The following is a 20,357-nucleotide window of genomic DNA, read 5'->3' on the forward strand; positions in this document are numbered from 1 at the left end:
TAAGTATTAACATCATAAGAGAGGAAGGCAAATTGCCAAAATTATTTACATTTAGATTTTAAAAGTAATGGAAGGGCAACAACACCCAGACACACTCATCCAAATGCCCACGCCTCATGCATTGAGCCCTTTTGTTACTGGTTCTGATCTTCTCCAGGTTCAGTTCTATTGACCTCAAGACGGAACTCTACTAAGGGCAGGGCCAGGAGGAAAAGAGGAAGAGCCAACCTTTAACGAGTGCTTCAGGTCTCCCAGCAAGCAAGTCACATGGAGACTGTCATTCCCATTTTGCAGGTGGGAAAAAGAAGACCTGTATGGTTAACATTACTTGAAGATCATGCAGAGGCATGGAGATGAGATCCGAACCAAGGTCTAATTGACTCCAAAGCCTATAATCTCCTCCCACATCAAAAGGAAGGGAAATTGCCCAAGGATAACAGACATAATGTACTTACAGTGAACACTGACTCTTCTGTAACAGATGGGTTGATATGAAAATTGTTAAAACTCTGAAACATGGCAATTCTGGATATCTGCATAGACTGCTTGGTACTTATCACACCCAATGGCTCAGCCTCCTTTACTATCCACCCCTGTGAATGGTACCACCCAGGGTATCATCCACTCAATGCCCAAGCTAGAAATCATCATCTCTGACTCCTCCTTCTCCCCAACCCCACTTGCAATCTGCCACAAAGTCTTGTTCATTGTATGCAATTCCTTAATTGCTCTTAAAATGGTCCCTTTCTCTCCATGTCCACTGTGCTATCTACTCACCTGGACCATGAAAGTAGCCTTTTTACTGGTTTCCCTACATCCTATTATCACCTTCCAATCTATCTTTCACACTTAAGCCAGAAAATGCAAGTCTTGTCACACTACTCTCTTAGAATTCTTCACTGGTTCCCCATTGCTACACGGTCAAACCTATACAATTCAGTGGGACCTTCCCAGACCACCCTACTTAAAAATGGTAACTCCTCTCCTGGACATGCCCCATCCTTCTTTTCTGGATTATTTTTTCCCCCATGACATTTATCATCGTCTGATATACTACATATTTTACTTATGCGTTATGATGATTAATTTTATATGTCAACTTGTGGGGACCATGGGATTCCCAGAAGTCTGATAAACACTATTTCTGGTTGTGTCTGGGAGGGTGTTTCTCGAAGAGATTAGCCTTTGACTCAATGACTGAGATGGCTCTCCCCAGCGTGGGTGGGTACCATCCTGTCCATTAAGGACCTGAATAAAACAAAGAGGTTGAGGAAGATTATATTCATGCTCCCTCTTCCTGACTGCTAGAGCAGGAACACTGATCTCCTGCCCTGGGTATTCTTGATTCTTAGACCTTCAGACCCAGAATGGAATCAACACCATCAGCTCAACAGCTCTCAGGCCTTCCAACTACACCACCTGCAACACACACATGCACACACACGCGCGCGCACACACACACACACACGTATAATTGGTTCTGTTTCTCTGAAGAACCCTGATGAATACACGTGGTTTTTTTTTTTTGCCAATATCTTCCATTCAAATGGAAAGAAACTCTACAAGGCCAGAGATTACTGTGCTTTGCTTACTGCTGTATCTCTAGAGTCTAAAACAGTCCTGGCCCTTTCCAAGTGCTCAATATGTTATATTCGATGAACACATGAATGGCATCTAGGATCTTCCCTGGATGGTCCCTGCTTGTGTGTCCAGAATATGTTTTTACCGACACACATGCACTTGCCCCACCACATTCTCACCCCTCAGTTCTTCATGTTCCTAATATATAACTTCTGTAGTTTCTGAAACATGCCCTTGGCTGCTCATACCTTTAGGACATTCTTTGGTGGGGTTATGTCCTCTGCCTGGAATTCTAATATTTATTCTTCAATCCTTCTATGCCTTAGCCTGGAAAAAATCTCACTGGATTTTAAAAGTAAGAGCTGAAATGCTGCCATCTTGGGGAATGCTCCTGCCTCTGAACTTCATAAAGGCCTGAGTTAGGGCCATGGTGATCTTACTGGGATTGGGATTGTTGGCTTTTATGAGCTCTTGACGTGAACTCCTTGAGGGAAGGGCTTGTGTTTCTTCACCTCTGTTGCCCCAGCACATCATTCACAGTGTTCACAGAGCTCAGTCTCATAGCATAACACAATGAATGAAAAGCAGGTTTGCTTGATGCTCCCAGATTCCTTTCTGGGTCTCATTGAAATTTCAAAAGGGGTCACCATGGAAAGACTGGCAGTGGTGGTAGCTCACACCTTGATGCTTCCAAGCTACAGGACAAAACTTGTTCCCCTATCTGCTTTGTGTACCTCCAGAGTGAAGGCTGAAGACCACAGGCAACAACTGTGACTTTGAGCCAGTGATTCTGCTCATCAAAGTCCCTCCCATCCTCTAGAGGGTGAACATGTGAACCAACATAAGCCACCCAGATGCTCTGCCTCTGGAATTTCCAACTTGAGCAGAAACCATTAAATGAAACTGTTAAGAGCTGATTCACATGCATGGCAGAGCCTAATGACAACAATAACAACAGTAATCATTAATAGTTATTGAGAACTTATGTACCAGGCATTGTTCTAAGCACTTTCTTTACATATATCAACCCAGTCAATCCTCATGATTATCCAAGAGGTAAGATCAGATCTACCCATTTCCAGAGGACTAACTGAGGCACAGAGAAGCAGGGTGCAAAGGCAGGTTGGATTACCCTGGAACTATGACACTAACCATCACCTTTTACTGCCACAAGGTGTATCAGCCCTGCTTCAAATCCTTCCTCAAGTCCTCTGACCAGCTTTTCTTTCCATCCAGGGTATTTCCTCATATCCTTCTAACCAAAATTGGTCCACCCCCAGCCCTGCTTTTTTTTATTTTGCTAAGTTTAGTGAGAATAGATTTTTATTGCTCACAACAGAATTCTAAGTGATATTTCCATTAAATCAAAATCTCCAGGGCTGGAGCCAGGGTGTCTGTAAGGTTTGCCAGGCTCCGCAGGTGATTCTGACTCACACCCAGGACTGAGAACTATAACTTTGGGCAGCAGTTCCAAAACCCTGAGAGAATAAACATTATCCTAGACGCTTAGGACACCTTCCCATGGATTTGGATCCATTCTCACAGTAGGTTTCCAGGAACACCCAAAAGCACAGCCATGAGTGGCACTCTTCCCTCCAGCCCTTCTTCCCAGCAGCTCACTTTCACCCACTTTTCTTTGCTACATCTTCCTTGGCACCATGCTTCCTTGGCTCCATGTGTTGGCTCCCCAAATCCACCTTAGGCCTTCCTTGTTTGGACAACCCAATTAGGAATACTTTTCTGGCACTAGCCTGGCACTCTGTTGGCTAGAGTTTTTTGTACTCATCCTTGGCATCGTGGAGCCGCAGGTCCAGGTGAAATGAATGTTTTCTTCTATCAAGCCAGATCCCCAGGAGACCATGTTGGCTGGGCCGGCTGGCTGGCCTCCCAGCAGGGCCAGAGAATCAAACCTGATGGGCCGACTTGTCCGCACTTCTGATCCACCAGACAGGGATTTTACTTTAAAATAAGAAATACTGTAAAGGAGACTCAAAATCCAGGATTTAATCATGAAGAGAAATGTTATCTTCACATCTAATCTCATGTGCTTCCTGCTTCCAATTACGCATCTTCCCTTCTTTTGGTCTTCAGTGCAAATGAGAATCTGAGAATATTCTCTACAGAATAAGGCTTCCAGGCATCTATTATTAAAAGCCATGTCTGTGCCACTAGATTGCCTGTTCTTCCTCAAACTAAATAATTCTTGTTCCTTTGACCTTTTCTAATAGGTCCCATTTTCCAATCCTTAATTCATCTTCATTATTCTCCCAAAACTCTCTTTAAATTCTCCACATACCTCTTAAGCCCAAAAAGCCTGAAGTACCCAATAGAATCGAATCAAATCAAGGGAAAACTAATGCTGCTGTTAAATTTCTAGAGGGAAAAAGATTGGGTGAGTACACTCATTTAATTCCTCACTCTTGTTAGTAAATTCCTTCCGTCAAAGCTTAATGGTATTTGGGTTAAGTGGTGCTATATGTACCTTGGAAAAGGCAAAATGTCTATTATTCTTAGTCTTCTCCCAGAAATTATTTTTTGTCTCTCTCCTGGAAATGTAAGAGTATTAAATGTTCAAAGTAATGGATGAAATTAATCTACCTACAGGAAAAGAAAGGAGAACAGAATCTGGGAGATGGTTGAAATGAAAAGCTTGTCTATTTTTGCATTCTAGCTCTCTATGGAGACTTTTTAGACAGGTTTTCTCTCGATCACTTCCCCACAAAGGAATTTTAATACCACATACAGACTGTATATCTGTTTATGTTCTCTATATGTATTTGTGCTTTATACATATAAAGAGGAAGGTTTTTTTTTTTTTTTGTAAGAACCAAATTTCTCCACTTTAAGGGTGATACTGCCCCCTTTGAGAATTCGTCATCCACTGATATCATCATGACCAGAATGCTTTTACGTGTATTCTCCCACAAGGAAGACGGCAATGCATCTTTGCCTTCTTATAGACAAGGAAGCTGCAGTTCGGAGTGGTTAACTAATTTGACCACAGTACTGCCCAGGGATAGCAGCGGATTCAGAGTTAAAACCCAATTCCTGATATCAGAGCCAGTACTCATTGCTCTATATTATAATAATGACATAAAATCCAGAAGCCTGTTCTGTATTATTTTTTAAAATTACCTACATCAGCATTTCTGAAACAAGCACTCTTCCCAAAATAATTCCTAACATGACAATAAATAAAAGAGTAGAAGTGTCTTAATACTGGTCCTTGTATTCCACATTAAAAATTCTTGAGCATGGCTTACGGTGTTTCCAACAGCTCTCATGCCAAGCCATCCTCCTGCCTGTCAGGGCTGTGCACCCAAGAGAATGTCTTTGTTCCACAGGCCAGAGCACATCCTGCAGTGTTCTCGGGCAGTCTTCATTTTTTTTTTCTTGACATTTTATAATGAAAATTTTCATACATACAGAAAGGTTGAAAGACAGTAAACACCCATATATACATCATCTAGATTCTACAGCATTTTTACTATACTTGCTTTTATAGCATATATATTTTTTCTTTCCTCTATCTATCCATCAATCCAACTTTTAAAAAATAGATTTCAGAGTCAACTGCAGAGGTAGCACTCTTTCCCCAAAGGTGTTGGCATGCAAATTATTAATCAGAATTCAAGAACATATAGGAGGCTAACAGCAGCTTTGTTCCTGAAATTAAAGTCAGTTTAGTTTCTAGGCCAGGCATGGTGGCTCATGCTTGTAATCCCAGCACTCTGGGAGGACGAGATGGGTGGATCACCTGAGGTCGGGAGTTCAAGACCAGCCTGACCAACATGGTGAAACCCCGTCTCTGAAAAGAAAAAAAATTTAAAAATTAGAAAAAAAATAATTTCCATGTTCAGATGTTGTTACCAAATAAACAGATCCCACACACACCTTTAACTTCCGGCTGATGGAGCGCTGTGCCACCTTTGCTAACAGGCTTCCATCAGAAAGTGACCATTTAACTGTTGTTCTTGTAACTACTTTGGCCTCTTTCATCAATTTATGTGTGTTAAACATGAAGGCCAAATTGTCTCTCAAAATGGCTTGGGATTGAATTCATCCTAAATTCCAAGGCTAAAACTCCTTTTTTTCCACTAACATTCATGTAGTACTTGAGAGATGGTGGAAATTAAAGACCAATGCTTCTGATATATGTCAGGCACTGTTCTAAGTGCTTTATGTGTATTAACTCACTCTTTAAAGTTACCTTTAGTGTAAGCCCAGGGGCCGGCAAACTTTTTTCTAGCAAGGACTATAAAGTAAATATTTGAGGCTTGGGATCACATAGTTTCTGTCTCAAATACTCAGCTCTGCCAAGCTAGCATGAAAGCAGCCAGAGACAACATATAACTGAATGAGTATTGCTGTGTGTTCTAATAAAACTTTATTTACCAAAACAGTCTCCAGGACATAGTTGACCAATGCCTATGCTAGACTAAAAAGTGTGAGAGTCCATTCTTCAAAAATCAGTTTCAGGACCTCTTATTCTTAGCTCAAAACACAGAGCTTGCCAACGCCTCAAAGGCCTTTTTATTTAATGGTGGGTCAAATCATCCCTGTGTTGATGCTCTTTCATCTCTTAATGCACTGGGAGGAGAGAATCATTAATTTTTAAGCTATGGCATACCGATTCCAACTTAAGAAATCACAATGAACTGAGACAGAAAATGGCTGAATTACATTTTTAAGCAACTGAGACTAATGAAACATTAAGGAGTCTGAGCTGCATCCTTAAACTGAAAGGTGTTGATGAAGTATCATTAAGCCTGGTCTTTGAGAAGCCCTGGAACCCTGAGAACCATGACAGAGCAATGGGACGACCACAGTAGTGTAATTACAGACTTGGTAGAAACACCCAGGGAGATCCAAGAACATTCATCAAACAATCGATGTGTAATTACCCAGAAGGACACAAGGTGCTGGATGGCAACCAGTATGCCTTTGTTGGGCTGTGCCAAGGCTATTTAATTTCTTCCCACAGTAGATGGGGAAATGACACTGGCCATGTAAGTAAGGTGGAAAAAAAGATACCATCATTGAAGTAAGGCTTGCTATTCTGTCCAACAAGACAGAGACATGGTGTACTTAGAACTAATGTCAAGTGAGACTGTGATTTGCTAAAGGACATAGTCAAAGAAGATTATTACCAATGGGTCAGTCAGTATCAGCTAGACACCACACAGGTGGTGGCGGGCAAGCAGGCGGGCCTGGGAGAGTGCCTGCTCTGGAATGGCTTTTGTTAGCAAATTAGTTACCTAAAATCCTGAATTGAGACATGCTCATTAAGCACACAGATGATGGACTGAATGAAGAAACTAGCATCTTGGAAAACAAATACAATTAAAGCATTTCTGACATACGATAATGAATTTAGTATTTTCATTAATGCAAGTGTCCATTAAAAGCAGGAGGAAATCTAGCAAGGATTTGTGCATAGCCACAGACAAGGAAAATACCTAAAAGATACCCAAAGAGCTGGATTCATAATAGCGTATACTGAGTATGAATGAACATTAATTATCATATTAAGACTGAATTTGAGGCAGGGTGTGGTGGCTCATGCCTATAGTCCCAGCACTTTGGGAGGCTGAGACGGACGGATCACCTGAGGTCAGGAGTTTGAGACCAGCCTGGCCAACATGGTGAAACCCGGTCTCTACTAAAAATACAAAAATTACCCAGGTGTTCTGATGCATGCCTGTAATCCCAGCTACTAGGGAGGCCGAGGCAGGAGAATCGCTTGAACCTGGGAGACGGAGGTTGCAGTGAGCCGAGACTGTGCCACTGCACTCCAGCCTGGGTGACAGAGTGAGATTCCATCTCAAAAACAAAATAAAACAAAACTGAATTTGAAATAGCTTTGTTAATTAGTAACACAAACATAGCATTAGCAGTATAACACCAGAAAACGGACGGTAGAGGTAGATCAGGCTTAATTAACTACCGACCCCACCCTTACAAGCAGGATTCACATTTGGTCACTGCAACATATGAGAGTACGGGAAAGTTAGAAATAGCAAAGAAGAAAGACAAAATGGTTTTTAAAGGGTGGAAAATAACATCTAAAAGGAAGTACATCTGGGAAAAATAAAGAAGGCTATACATGCCTATGCTGAAATCCGTGAATAGTCTAGCACAACTGCTAAGCAAATAGCAAGCATTACTGGGAGGCAAGAGCATCTTGAGTCTTCTATCCTTAGGGACCAGGGAGGAAGGATAAAATAGAAAGCAGAGAGAAGCAAGAACAATCCTTAGACCAGTAGTTCTCACACCCGAGGGGGAATCAGAATCCCCTGCAGAGCTTGCTAAAGCACAGACTGCTGGGCCCCATCTCCAGGGTTTGGGATGCGCCAGAGAATCTGCATGTCTCACCTGTTCCCAGCTGATGCCCTTGCTGCTGGTCCTGGGATCAGACTCTGGGACTCACTGGATTACAAGCTCAGCCCTGGATAGGAACTGTCTGGGTTGGAATCTGGCCTTTGCCCCTCTTGTGCTTCCTGTCTCATTTCCATCTGTGTAAAGTGAGAGGGATAAGCCCCATGAGACTGTCGGGGGCATAGCATCCGTGAAACTCCGAAGCCGACGCTCAGGGCACAGGAAGTGCTCCTTATGTAATAGCTGCCATTACTATTAAAAGACTGACAACAAGTAAATAAATAGGTAACATCATTTAGAGTAGTCATATCAAAATTGGGGCCGTCGTTTGAGATTGCATCCTCCACATTTTTCTGATGGAAAGCAGAATCAAGGTCAGAAATCTACATCCAAATCTCTCAGTGCTTGGTTGGACAGCCCACAGCCCAGGAGGAGAAACGGCTTATCTGGCGCAAAGTACAACCTGCCTTCATCAGTGTTATTTCTCAGTTACAGTTTAACCAGGTGAGCGAAATGTGAAGCATGTCTTTAAAACTTCACTATAGGTCCAGCATTATGCACCTGCCCCTTTTCCTGGATAACCCTGGCTACACCCCAAATCTTGTGGGGCCTGACCTCTGAGTCACAGAGCAGACTTAATATGGGGCTGCTGTAGGTAGCAACTGCTATGGAGGTGTGACATTTGCTTTGTGTTCGGATGTGTTAGGTTGGTGTTACAAAAGCCAGTGCCTCCTCAGAACCATTGTGTCTCAGTCTGGATACCCACTCCCACTACCACCACCCTAGATCAATGAGTTATGGGATTTTGGGTTGTGGCTGTCCTAGCCTAGGGAAGGATGGCAGAATATGTGTTGTAATACATGATGCTATCAGTTATTCTTTTTTTCTAAAATAACGAACTATACCACATAGTATTCCAACTCTAGTAATTAAAGGAATACACATTTTCAAGTGAGATGTTAAGAAATCAAAATAAGCCAGGCATGCTGGCTCACACCTGTAATCCCAGCACTTTGGGAGGCCGAGGTGGGTGGATCACTTGAGGTCAGGAGTTCAAGACCAGCCCAGCCAACATGGTGAAACCCCATCTCTACTAAAAATACAAAACTTAGCTGGGTGTGATCAATGCCTGTAATCCCAGCTACTCAGGAGGCTGAGGCAAGAGAATGGCTTGAACCTGGGAGGCAGAGTCCGTGGTGAGCCGAGATCGCACCACTGCATTCCAGCCTGGGTGACAGAGCAAGGCTCTATCTAAAAAGAAAAAAAAAAAGAAAAAAAGAAAAAAAAATCACCCAGAGAGATTAAAGAATCTTCTCCGGAAACGTCGCCTGTTACCAATCACTGTTTAACTTCCCATTTATTTTCCTCATTCTACTTTTGCCACACCTTACATCTTGGCATATGTACCATTCCTTGGTGGCCCTCTCCAGCTCAGCTCACCTGCTCCCTTGGCTCTGAAGTCCATAACAGCTTGGCCTCAACAGCCCTTACCCAGTGCTTACGTTTTCACCTTGGAAATGTCTGAATATGCTCTAGGTGCACACTTGCAGGGTCTGTATTATTTTAGAAGTTCAAAATGTTCCAAAGAGAGTGAATTTGGGGGCAAAGGGGGGGTATGCCTTTTGGTAGATCACAGTACTTGTCAATAAAAAAGAAAGTTATCAGTTTTTTAAAAAAAGCAGAAAACATTTGGTTCTATCTTTAGGGGAAAAAAATGATATGCCAAAATTTTAGTTCTAACATTGGCTTTACTAGATGTTCCCCCTGTACTACGGCAGGTCTAAACTCAAAGCAAGTCCAGTTCAGAACAAAATTGCATCAAGAAAAAGGGCTGAAGGCATTTGTGAGTGAGATGAAAGCCTGGAGGAATAATAACGGGAAAGTCCTTTATTCTTGATTGTGTCGACATTAAGCGGGGGAAAAAAGAGACAAGTGGAGAAAGTCTAGAATGAAAAAAATAGGAATGTTTTTGATGCAAGGGAAGAAATAGCCTTCTGATTACTACACATAAAGCCAATTAAAAGGTAATGAGATTGATTTTTGTTTGTGGCTTGTAGAATCAATCTCATTACTTTAGAGACATACCTCGTCCAGATGTCTTAAATCAGTAGAGTTTTCACATCCTACCAAATTCACTTTAAAACATTTATTTCGATAAATAAAAGAAAAGTGGGAGAACTGTGGAATAGTAGAAAATCCCTCAGAGTTCACTTAAAAATCTGTGATTCAAAATGTATTGAGTTAGTTGAAAATGATATGGTCAATCAATACGGCTTGTTAAAATCTTCCAGACATGGCTAAGACAAGATAAATACCCTCGAGCTACAAGACTGTGAAGTCTAGATATAATTAATACAATTTTAAATAGCATAATGAAGAAATGGACTGCTTTTGAAGGCTTACAGGAACAGTTATTAGAAATAAAGATAGAAAAGAGTAAAATTGGTAGATATTTAGAATACCAAAAACTAGGGAAAAAATGCCTAAAAAGAGGATAGGAACACTTAAATTGGTGTTTAAAAAATAAATACAATTCACTGGAAGGTAAACTAAGGTAGTGAGATACCACTCCTGGCATGGTGGCTGACACCCAAAATCCCAGCACTTTGGGAGGCCAAGGCAGGCTGATGACCTGAGGTCAGGAGTTCAAGACTAGCCTGGCCAACATGGTAAAACCCAGTATCTACTAAAAAAATAAATAAATGCCAGAGTTAGCTGGGCGCAGTGGGGTATGCCTGTAATTCCAGTTCCTTGGGAGGCTGAGGCAGGAGAATCGCTTGAATTTGGGAGGTGGAGGTTGTGGTGAGCCAGGATCTTGCCACTGCACTCCAGCCCAGGAACTACAGAGCAAAACTCAGTCTAAAAAAAAACCTTGGCCACTGCCATCTGTACTTGGTCTACTTTCTAACCATCAAGAAAAAAGCTGATTCTGATCATGAATGCTTGAAATCCCTACCACTCATTTCTGCGTTTAAAAAGTTTTCCAAAATAGACTATTCTATAGCAAGGAGAAGGAAATGAAGCTATATAAAATGGAGAACAATTTGAAATAATAGCATGCCATTGTATTTCCCTTTTTGAAATTGCTTTTTATAATCCCATATTCACTATAGCAACTTCAAAGAAGGTAAATGACACCAAATCATTTACAGTCACAAAAGAACTTCTGCACATTTAGTGTAGGCTTGAGGTAATTTTAGGGGAACTTGACTGTCAATGAGTCACACAAGTAAATCTTGCCATTTTGGCCTTTCGGAGAGGCCAAGAAGAAACTTGGATTGGTCCAGGAAAAAATTTTAGTCTGTGTTTAAGTAAGTACCTTAACAACTGCCAAAAGTCTAACGCACTGCCCTAATAACAGCATTGAGTAAATCTGATATGCTAATAGTAATAGTTTGAGAATCCCAAATTCCTTATGCTAGCAATCACTATCCTTTTTTTCATCATTTTGAAAACTACTGATGTATTTACTTATTCCCCACTGTTGCTTGGCTATGCTCACTGGTAAGGACATACTTATGATTAAGACTGATGAAGTCCCTGAAGCTTGTATTTTCCTGGAGAGAGACAAATAAGTGACAATGAAATATGTTAAGAAAGTGGGCCGGGCGCGGTGGCTCAAGCCTGTAATCCCAGCACTTTGGGAGGCTGAGGCGGGTGGATCATGAGGTCAAGAGATCGAGACCATCCTGGTCAACATGGTGAAACCCCGTCTCTACTAATACAAAAAATTAGCTGGGCACGGTGGCGCGTGCCTGTAATCCCAGCTACTCAGGAGGCTGAGGCAGGAGAATTGCCTGAACCCAGGAGGTGGAGGTTGCGGTGAGTCGAGATCGCACCATTGCACTCCAGCCTGGGTAAGAAGAGCGAAACTCCATCTCAAAAAAAAAAAAAAAAGAAAGAAAGAAAGTGTATCAGAGAGTGTATGAAGTGCCACAGATGCAATAAACGAGGCAATACAACAGAGAAGCTCCAAGGGTAGGGGAGGTGCTACTTTTTTATGGAGTTTAGGAAGGGCCTCTTATTATGTGAAATTTGACCTGAAACCTACGCATGCAGAGAACCTGGGTCTAGGAATTTCAGGCAAACGACAAGTGCAAAGGCTCAATGATAGCGACAGCGTGGTTTTTTTGATGAATGGGAACAGAATCTAGTGGGGCTGAAAGGCAGTGCACTTGGAGAAGAATGGTACAGACAGAGCAGTGACAGATGCAGGAGGGAAACTATAGCTCCCAGGCATGGCAAGAAGTTTGCTTTTATTCTAAGAGTAACAGAAAGCTAATTGGAGGGTCTATTTTATATTTAACGATGATGATTTGGGCTCCAGTCTGGTGACTGGAGTGTGTATGTGTGTGTGTACGTGTGAGCTGCAGGGAAGCTGCCATGAGCAGAGGCAGGGGGATCAGGCGAGAGGCTCCTTACCTGCAATAAAACCCAGGCAAGAAATGACAATGGCCCAAACCACACAACATTCATGGAGATAGAGTGAAATGAACAATGCAAGATATATTTGGAGACAGACTTGATGCTAGCTAAGAATGGAGGAGAAAGGGGTGAGGGCAGGGAAGGGAGAAGCACAGGTTTCTGAAGTTAGGTACCATCCAATGGAGTGGGGCCTAGTTCTATTTTGAACATGAGGCTGGTGGTGGCCTGTGAGACAGTGGCCTGAGGAGGTCCAGTGGACAGGTGGATAGAGGTATCTGGAGCCTCAGGTAGAGGTCTTGGCTAGAGAAACAAATTTGAGAGTCAATATTCTGCACAGTTCGTTACAGATAACCCAGGCACACATCGGGTAAGGAATAATGCTTATAATGTGACTGATAGTTGATGGAAAAAGCCAGTGAGAATTCTGCATACGGGAAGATGTTTTGCATCTGTTGGCATGGAGTGTCCACGAAATGCCAGCAGAGCACCAGGTGCTGCGGCTGCTCAATAAATATTAATTTGCAGTGGTGAAGCTCAAGAAAGCAATGAACTGTTATTTCAGGAGCTGACCCTACCTGGCTTAATCGGCACCAGCGCTGTTCAGCTGCTTGTACCTTCTGTTCCTCATCCTCAGTATCTTTTTTCCTGGTGGCTTAATTCCTGACCTGGACATCTTGCTTTCTTCTTGATCGCTGCCTTTTACTCTCACATTCAGAGAATACGGTCCTCACTACAACTCTGTCCCTAATGACATCCCAGAGCCTGTTCTTCACGGGTTTCTGACTCTGCCACGAACATGAACTTGAATCATGAACAATAACTGAGTACCTGTTATGCACCAAGTACCATACTGGACACTTGACCCACATATGCCATTTACAGCAACCCTGCAAAATAGATGCTTATCCTTGGGTCAGGCCTTCATCTCCCTGAGAGAGTAAGTGGTTGGCTCTGTGTCAGGTAGCTAGAAAGTGGTGGAGCAAGAAGTCAAAACAAGTCCAAGCTGACTCTGCAGCTGAACTTCCTGCTTTGCTGGATTTGCTAAGCATGTGGATTTTGCCTGCTGAATCAGTCTGTACCCTTGACTCACCCAGCTCCCCAGCAAAGTCCATTAGGTAGTTGGTATCTGTTGATAACCACTATGCATCAAGGCAGACTGGCCTACGTCTATACCCTGGAGGGGCAGTGTTCCACATCTCTGTAATTGCACACTTTGCTTGGTGCTTTAATGTGGGTATTTATCATGTGGAACTGGCAGGTCCTAACCTGGGAGAAGCTCATGGCCTGGGAAGGTATGAGTCATCAGAGAAACAACAGAGACTGAGTAGACTGGAGCTCCCATGCTAGGGACCAGGGAAGAGCAGCTGGGAGGAGATGGATTAAAGACCAAGAAGGAGGGCTCAGAGCTGCGTAGAAGAGGAAGATGTGGGCTCTCGGTTAAGAGTTGAGATTTAATAGTAAAGTGTACATAGAAAAAATTATAACTCATTGGTCAAAGGAAACAGCCTTTATTGCCTTATGCAAATGTGTGAATAAAGCTTCAATCTCCCTGGCCACAAACTCATACCGAAAGGCTTTCTGTCTTCATTAGGCATGTCCCCTAAGCACACAAGTATGTTACAAGACAAAGAGACGTATGACTAAACACTGTCTGTACTGGGGGGAACCACTTGCAAGAGGCCAACTCCTGGGAGGCTCGGCAGTTTGGGCACGAACCATGTGCAGTCAATGCTGGGAATACTCTGAACCCCTCTGTGGTGACTGAGCAATCCCAAGCTTCTGGAAGAATTGGCAAAACCCAAGCTATCTGAAATAACAAGAAGAAATTGTCATTGATTTTTAATCTGTAAATTCTCTTAGAATTTGGTTTCCCTGAAATGAGTTATTTGCTTTGTGATGCTTGTTACTTACTGTATCGATTATATTTAAGAAAATGAAGGATAATGTGAAATGCTGAGATGTGACTTATAACTTTGGCTCTGCTGAGATGTAACTTGTAACTCTGGCTGTGCTGAGATGCAACTTGTAACTCTGGCTCTGCTGAACTGTTCTGGTGAAAACGGGAACTCAGTGAAAGGGACTAACCACATAGCTTGACTGCCAGAGAGACATGACAGCGTGTAATAGGCTTCTCGTTGCAGAGAGCCTATAAGCGGGTGTGTAATGGAGAGGCTTATTACCCGGCTTCCTTTCCCAGGAAAGGCATATTGATTATGGCCCTGGAAAGGGAATGCGACCCTTACGGAGAGCCTATAAATGGATGCATGAGGGACGTCTGTCTCTGTCGTTGAGAGAAAGATGTAAAAGTCTTTCTTCTCCCACCGCTCCTCCAGGCCTGCGTGGAGGCCCCCTCCTCTTGCAGTTTTGTGGTCAGGCTGGTTGTCCTGTGTCAGATCCTGTTCCCCCTGCAGCTGTGAGCCCAATATGTTCTTGCTGATAATCGTAAGTTTATGTTTAACCTCTATTCTTGCTAAGGTGTATGATTTCTATGCTGACACACAGGAAGTTATCTTTACATTGTTCTGCTTTTATAATACCACGTTGTGATTTTTGTGCACCAGTTTTTGTAAAAGTATTCTTTTTGTAATTATCACTGAAACTGTGTAACTTTGCTCCCCCTCCTCTACTGAAAGAGCACAATAAAAAAACCTGAGGTTTTCAGGGGAATGTCAGACATCCACCAAGCAGCTTTATGTGGTGTCTCCCCTGGGCCCAGCTTTAAAGAAAACTTTTTCCTTGTCTCTCTCTTTCTTTTTCACCGACCTGCAATCACTTTGAGAGATCTTAAACCCACGCTGATATATTGGGAGCTGGCCTCACCAATAAGTTAACATCGCACTGGAGGACAAACTAGAGGACAAAGGAACTGAAGCTACTCATCTGAGCAGCACCTGTTCTTCCAGCAAACGTGACCTGTTGCCACCTGACACCTGCCTGGCTGGGTGGACCCCATGCTGCCTGCTGAGGAAAGGGAGCTGATAAATCTCCATTTCACGTTAGGTTTCGCGGCAGAAATGGGATATGGAATTCTAGAGGAAAGCCAGCATCAACCAGACATCACTTATTAATAAATCAAATTGGTAAAGGTTGAAAGGTAAAGAGCATGGTTTAACAGGCAGACAAGACGGGAAGAGACGAGACACGGGCACCATATCCTTTAGTCACAGCAGACGGTGACAGCGCTGCAACAGCAAATAGATACGCAGTGGCCCCTCGGCCCACTGAATGGCTGAAGAGTTTCAGCAGAACCCTAGGAAGAGTTTGTACAAGGATAATCCAAATCGCCTACCTCCACTGCTAACACGCCACCTGCCTCACGGGACCACTGACATGGTTCCAAGGATTCTGAGAAGCACAGAGGTTATCTCTCTTTTTTCCTGTCTCTTTCACACACATATACACATACAAATAGAGACAAAATCTTAAATATATATTTAATCACATCATACATTTGTTGTCTTTTATTATGATATTCAAAATGCCAGTAGCCAAGTTCTTTGCTATATTGTCCACACCAAGACCAAAGCTGAAACAGAGTAGGCTCTCCATACACACGTGCGGAATAAACAGACAAATGAATGACTGTTTGCTATCTGTTTGCATTTCAAGTTCTGATGCCTGACCTTGCCTAGTATCTTTTTATTAATGCCCCTAGATAGAGTCCTTAGTTGTATTCTAATTTTACAACATTTTTTTCATTGAGATATTTAAACTTCTGTACCTCCTTACACATGGCAATAATTTTTCTGATGGAGAAACAATAAAAAGTAGGAGTGAAGGAATTTTTAGCAACTTGTTTCTTAATTTGCACTGAGAACACCCTTATTTAGTGCATCTCATTCAAAAATTTATATTTATCCTATTTTTCTCTCATTTAAAAAATATTCAATATTAATGGATTTGATTATTGAATATCAAATAATAAATTATTTGATATTTAGTAATAAATTACTAAATATATTATTTGAACATATTGACTGCAGAGTTAGTGACAGGACAAGATCAGAGTACCAAATAAATAGAACTCATCCTGGATTTTTCCTTAAGCACCAGCTACTTCCTCCTCTCCAGCCATATGCCTGGGATGAGAAAGTCTACAGTGCACTAAAATGTAGATGACTTGATAAATTTCATCGCCCCTCAACAGATGTAAAATTTTATGTAGAAAAATGTATTCAACCATGATAACTTGGCTCTGAGTATGGGAATGCATGTACCTAAGTCTTTGAAACATGTTCAAAACCAGATCCAAACAGTACTCATATTCAAGAGTGAATCTCAAGAGTGCTGGAATTGGAGGCTTTCCCCCTTGATAAGGCATGCATGGCACTTCAAAACCTATCCGCAGCTCTGTATTTAATCCTAGTAATAACAAAAATAAGCAAGGACCCATGGGCCTTTGATTTGAAGGAGATTAAGTTTGCTATTAAAGAAACGGATCAGAATAAAAACAGAAAATAGAGCCTTAGTCCTGCCTTTCAAATCTTGCTGCCATCCCACATAATCAGAGAACTGATTAGTGAATTAAGGAAAGTTCTGTAGACTGGCAAGCACTTTTACAAGTTGATGTATTTTTTAAGCTATCTCCAAGAATTAAAACCTCATCACTTTTTTTGTAGGGCTTTATATTTTAAAATGTCATGTAAATACGAGAAAGCATAAAGATTTGCTAAATATGGGCATTGAAAGTACCCAGAGGTTTATTATTCTCAATACTTCCTTTACTGTAAGTGCTTCATAATAAAAGATCCCGAAAGAATCAAAAGGATATTAACAAAGAAAATAGCCAGAATATACATTTTTTGGTGTTTACAAAGGTTGTTTAATTTGTCTTGGCAATGGTTAAAAATATGAGACATCTGAGTCCAAGTTGATTTGTAATTTTTAAATAATGTCTGATGTCAAAATATAGATTATGAAGACGTTAAATTTTTTGACACTCTAACAAATGTTAATAGAAATCAACTCCCAGGAAACCTGAAATCCCTCCAGTCTCAACACAGTGCTGACAATTCATCATAGTTAACAAGGTGTATTGGAAATAGCTGAGTACTGACCTCCCGAGGACAAATGATTCTCTTGGGACGAGGTGCCTCTTGCTGTAACTGATATACTGCCAAAAAAGAGACAAAGAGAGAGAGAAAAAATAATTAGAATTAGAATACTGCAACACATATCAACATGCCTTCAAATATTTCCACCTAAGTATATCTCAAGAATTGCAAATATTAAAAAAAAACATGAGAATACAGGCACATTTTTTAGACTGGATAAAGTCAGATCATTTATATGGAAATTAGTCACTGTGAATAAAAACTTGCAAAATTGATTTTTTTATTCTTATAAGGCCAATTTAGTTTCATAATTGTTACTGGCATTGTTCATTTTATGGCTTTCTTGGAAGACCAAATATGGCTAAAATTCTTTTGACTATTTTAAAGATGAAATTATACTTGTGAGTACCTGAGTGGTAAGATCATATAATAGGATTCCTGAATTTAAATGCCGATGTCTCCTGACATACCAGGGAAAGAACTGGCATTATAAGAGGAGTGCCATTCTCTGAAATGTTAGTTATGTACAAAGACATAACTGATTTTGTGAGTGAATGAAACACCAAGCCATTTCGCTCTCTTTTCTCCCTCCATTTTTGCCCTGTCTATCACACTGTGAATTCTCATCCATTTGAAGACTTCCCGCCCATTGTCATTCCTCTTTCCTGGGCCCTTTCTTATCTTAAATAGTAACTCCTTTCTAACCTAATTTAAAGGCAGACTTTCAGGCTTAGGCATGGAGGAAAGCAGGTCATTGTATAGAAAGCAATTTATCAGACAATTATTTGTGATTTTTTCAGAATTATTGAGTGATTTTTCTGCTGCTCGGCTAGTCTGATTATTTCTGCTAAAGGGAAAAGCTACCCTAAGCAGGTACCTTTGGATTCTATATCCATGAAAATACAGGTTTTTTTTCTTTAAAAAGTTAATGTTATCTTCAGAATCCTGGAGATGAAAGAATTAATTTTAGATGGAATACATCTATAAAAAGTTTTTTTAAAAAACTAGATCTGATAAAGTCTTTTTAGAAAATGTAATAAGCAAAACTTTCTGATTTATTTTTAGGCTTAAAATATATAATTGAAGGGCAGATGATCATATGCAAACACAGATAAAAATGATGGAATATCTTTGTAATTATAGCTCCCCAATGTCTTTGGTTCAACATGGTTATTTTCTTACCTAATCAAGTGTAGACTACCTGGCTTTCGCACAGAGAAGATACTATCTAACCCTCTACACATTTTGAAATGTACCACATTTCTAGGCATAGGTCACCCACACTAATGTCACCTAAGGACGACCATAGTCATCTGTGAAAGGAAAACAGAGTTCAACATAACCCTTTAGCTCAGAAGGACACCAAAAATGACAGATAAAAAGAAGGCTTTTACACACCTGCTTCCATGTAGAGAAAGAGCCTTCAGATCCTAATGAGCCAATACGTGGAAAGTGAGACTAGGTGGAGAAAAGGTGAATGGCCTAGCATACAAGATCATCAACAAGTTGGCACACACTGTTCACCTTGTGCTATCTCTTTCCACTGGCTTCCATGGCAGCACCGTCCTGGTCTTCCTCCTTCGATCCTGGCTGCCTCTTTCCTATGCATGTTGCTCCTCCTCCTCCTCTACCTGTCCGCTGACCACAGGAGAGACCCAAGACTTACCTTAGACCCTCTCCAGGTCTCATTCTCTTTCTTCTCCTTAGGGAATCTCCTCCACACCTAACACTTCATTTATCTCCTATACACAAAGGCTCCCACAGCTCTGCTCAGAGCCCTCCGCTAAGCTCCAGAATGTATATCTTACTTCCTACAGATTCCTCCTGATTTTCTCAAAAGAAAAAGGACCTCAACTTCAACATGTCTAAAGTTGAACTTAGGATCTTTTCGTCCTAACCTAGGCTTCTTCTGGGAATTCTGAAATCCGTGAAGGAGCCATTATTTATCCTGCTTCTCTAGCTGCCAGCATCCTGGAAGTTGTTCATCACACCTCAGATGGTCAGTTCATCAACAGACCTGTTGCTTTTGCTTTGTAACAGCTCCCAAGACTATCCACTCCTCTTCATCCCTATCATTAACTCCCTACTGAAAGCTCTGAACTCTTCCCACCCTGCAGCCTGTTTTCTCCCTGGTGACTGTTTTAAAACATCCATCAGACTGTATCTCCACCCTGCTTAAAAGCCTTACATGGCCTCACACTGCTCTCAGAGGGAGATCAGATGCCCTAAATGGTTTTGCATGTCTCCTTCTACAGTGTTGCCACGTGTCGTGCTTTCTGCTCAGCCAAGCTGGTTTCCTCCCCTTTCCCTAAATATGCAGCACTCCCTTCAACCTCAGGGCCTTTGCATATGCCATTGCTTCCGTCTATGGCTTCTCCCTCTCTTCCCTCTCTACCTCTTGTTAACTGCCCCTTATCATCGTGTCCTTAGTTCAAATATCACCTTCATGGAGGAGTCTTTCTCGAAATATCTCACACCAGATCCAAAGACAGCACCCTCGTCTATGCTCTCACAATCCCCTGTACTTTCCTTTATATAACTTGTCAATAGTTATAATTCTGTATTTATTGGTGTGAGTTCCAAAAACAATGATCTCTCCCTGCATGTTGTAAGTATCGCCATGAGGGAAGGGATCATGTTTGTTTTTGCTTTGTCATGTATCCCCAGATTTTATTGAGGTGCTACAGATATAAATATAAATAAAACCACAGCCTCTATTTTCCAGAACCCTATCAGCTTTAGCGAGAGGCCCAAATGTTTTTATGAAAAAGTGTAGTAAATACAGGGCTAGCAAGGCATCATCTGTTCAATGCTTGGTTTACCAATCTCTGTTAGAAGGAAATAAATTAAGTATAGTACATCTTCCAGTGGATACCATGCTCCTGTAATAAAGATTGAGAAAGCTCTCTATGCACTGAA

General features: G+C 41.5%; 1 protein-coding gene across 2 annotated transcripts in view; it reads right to left on the reverse strand.

Moving 5' to 3' along the window:
- The window catches only part of CHN2 (chimerin 2), a 318,704-nt gene that overhangs the window by 129,456 nt on the left and 168,891 nt on the right, over positions 1–20,357 (reverse strand). For both annotated transcript variants that reach the window (XM_012447769.2, XM_012447770.2), the window contains exon 3: positions 17,442–17,497. In XM_012447769.2, coding sequence (XP_012303192.1) covers positions 17,442–17,497 — 56 coding nt within the window. The remainder of the gene's footprint in view (positions 1–17,441; positions 17,498–20,357) is intronic.

This window comes from Aotus nancymaae, unplaced genomic scaffold (assembly GCF_030222135.1).
Source record: "Aotus nancymaae isolate 86718 unplaced genomic scaffold, 86718_ANA_hifiasm-v0.15.2.pri h1tg000025l, whole genome shotgun sequence".
Taxonomy (NCBI): domain Eukaryota; kingdom Metazoa; phylum Chordata; class Mammalia; order Primates; family Aotidae; genus Aotus; species Aotus nancymaae.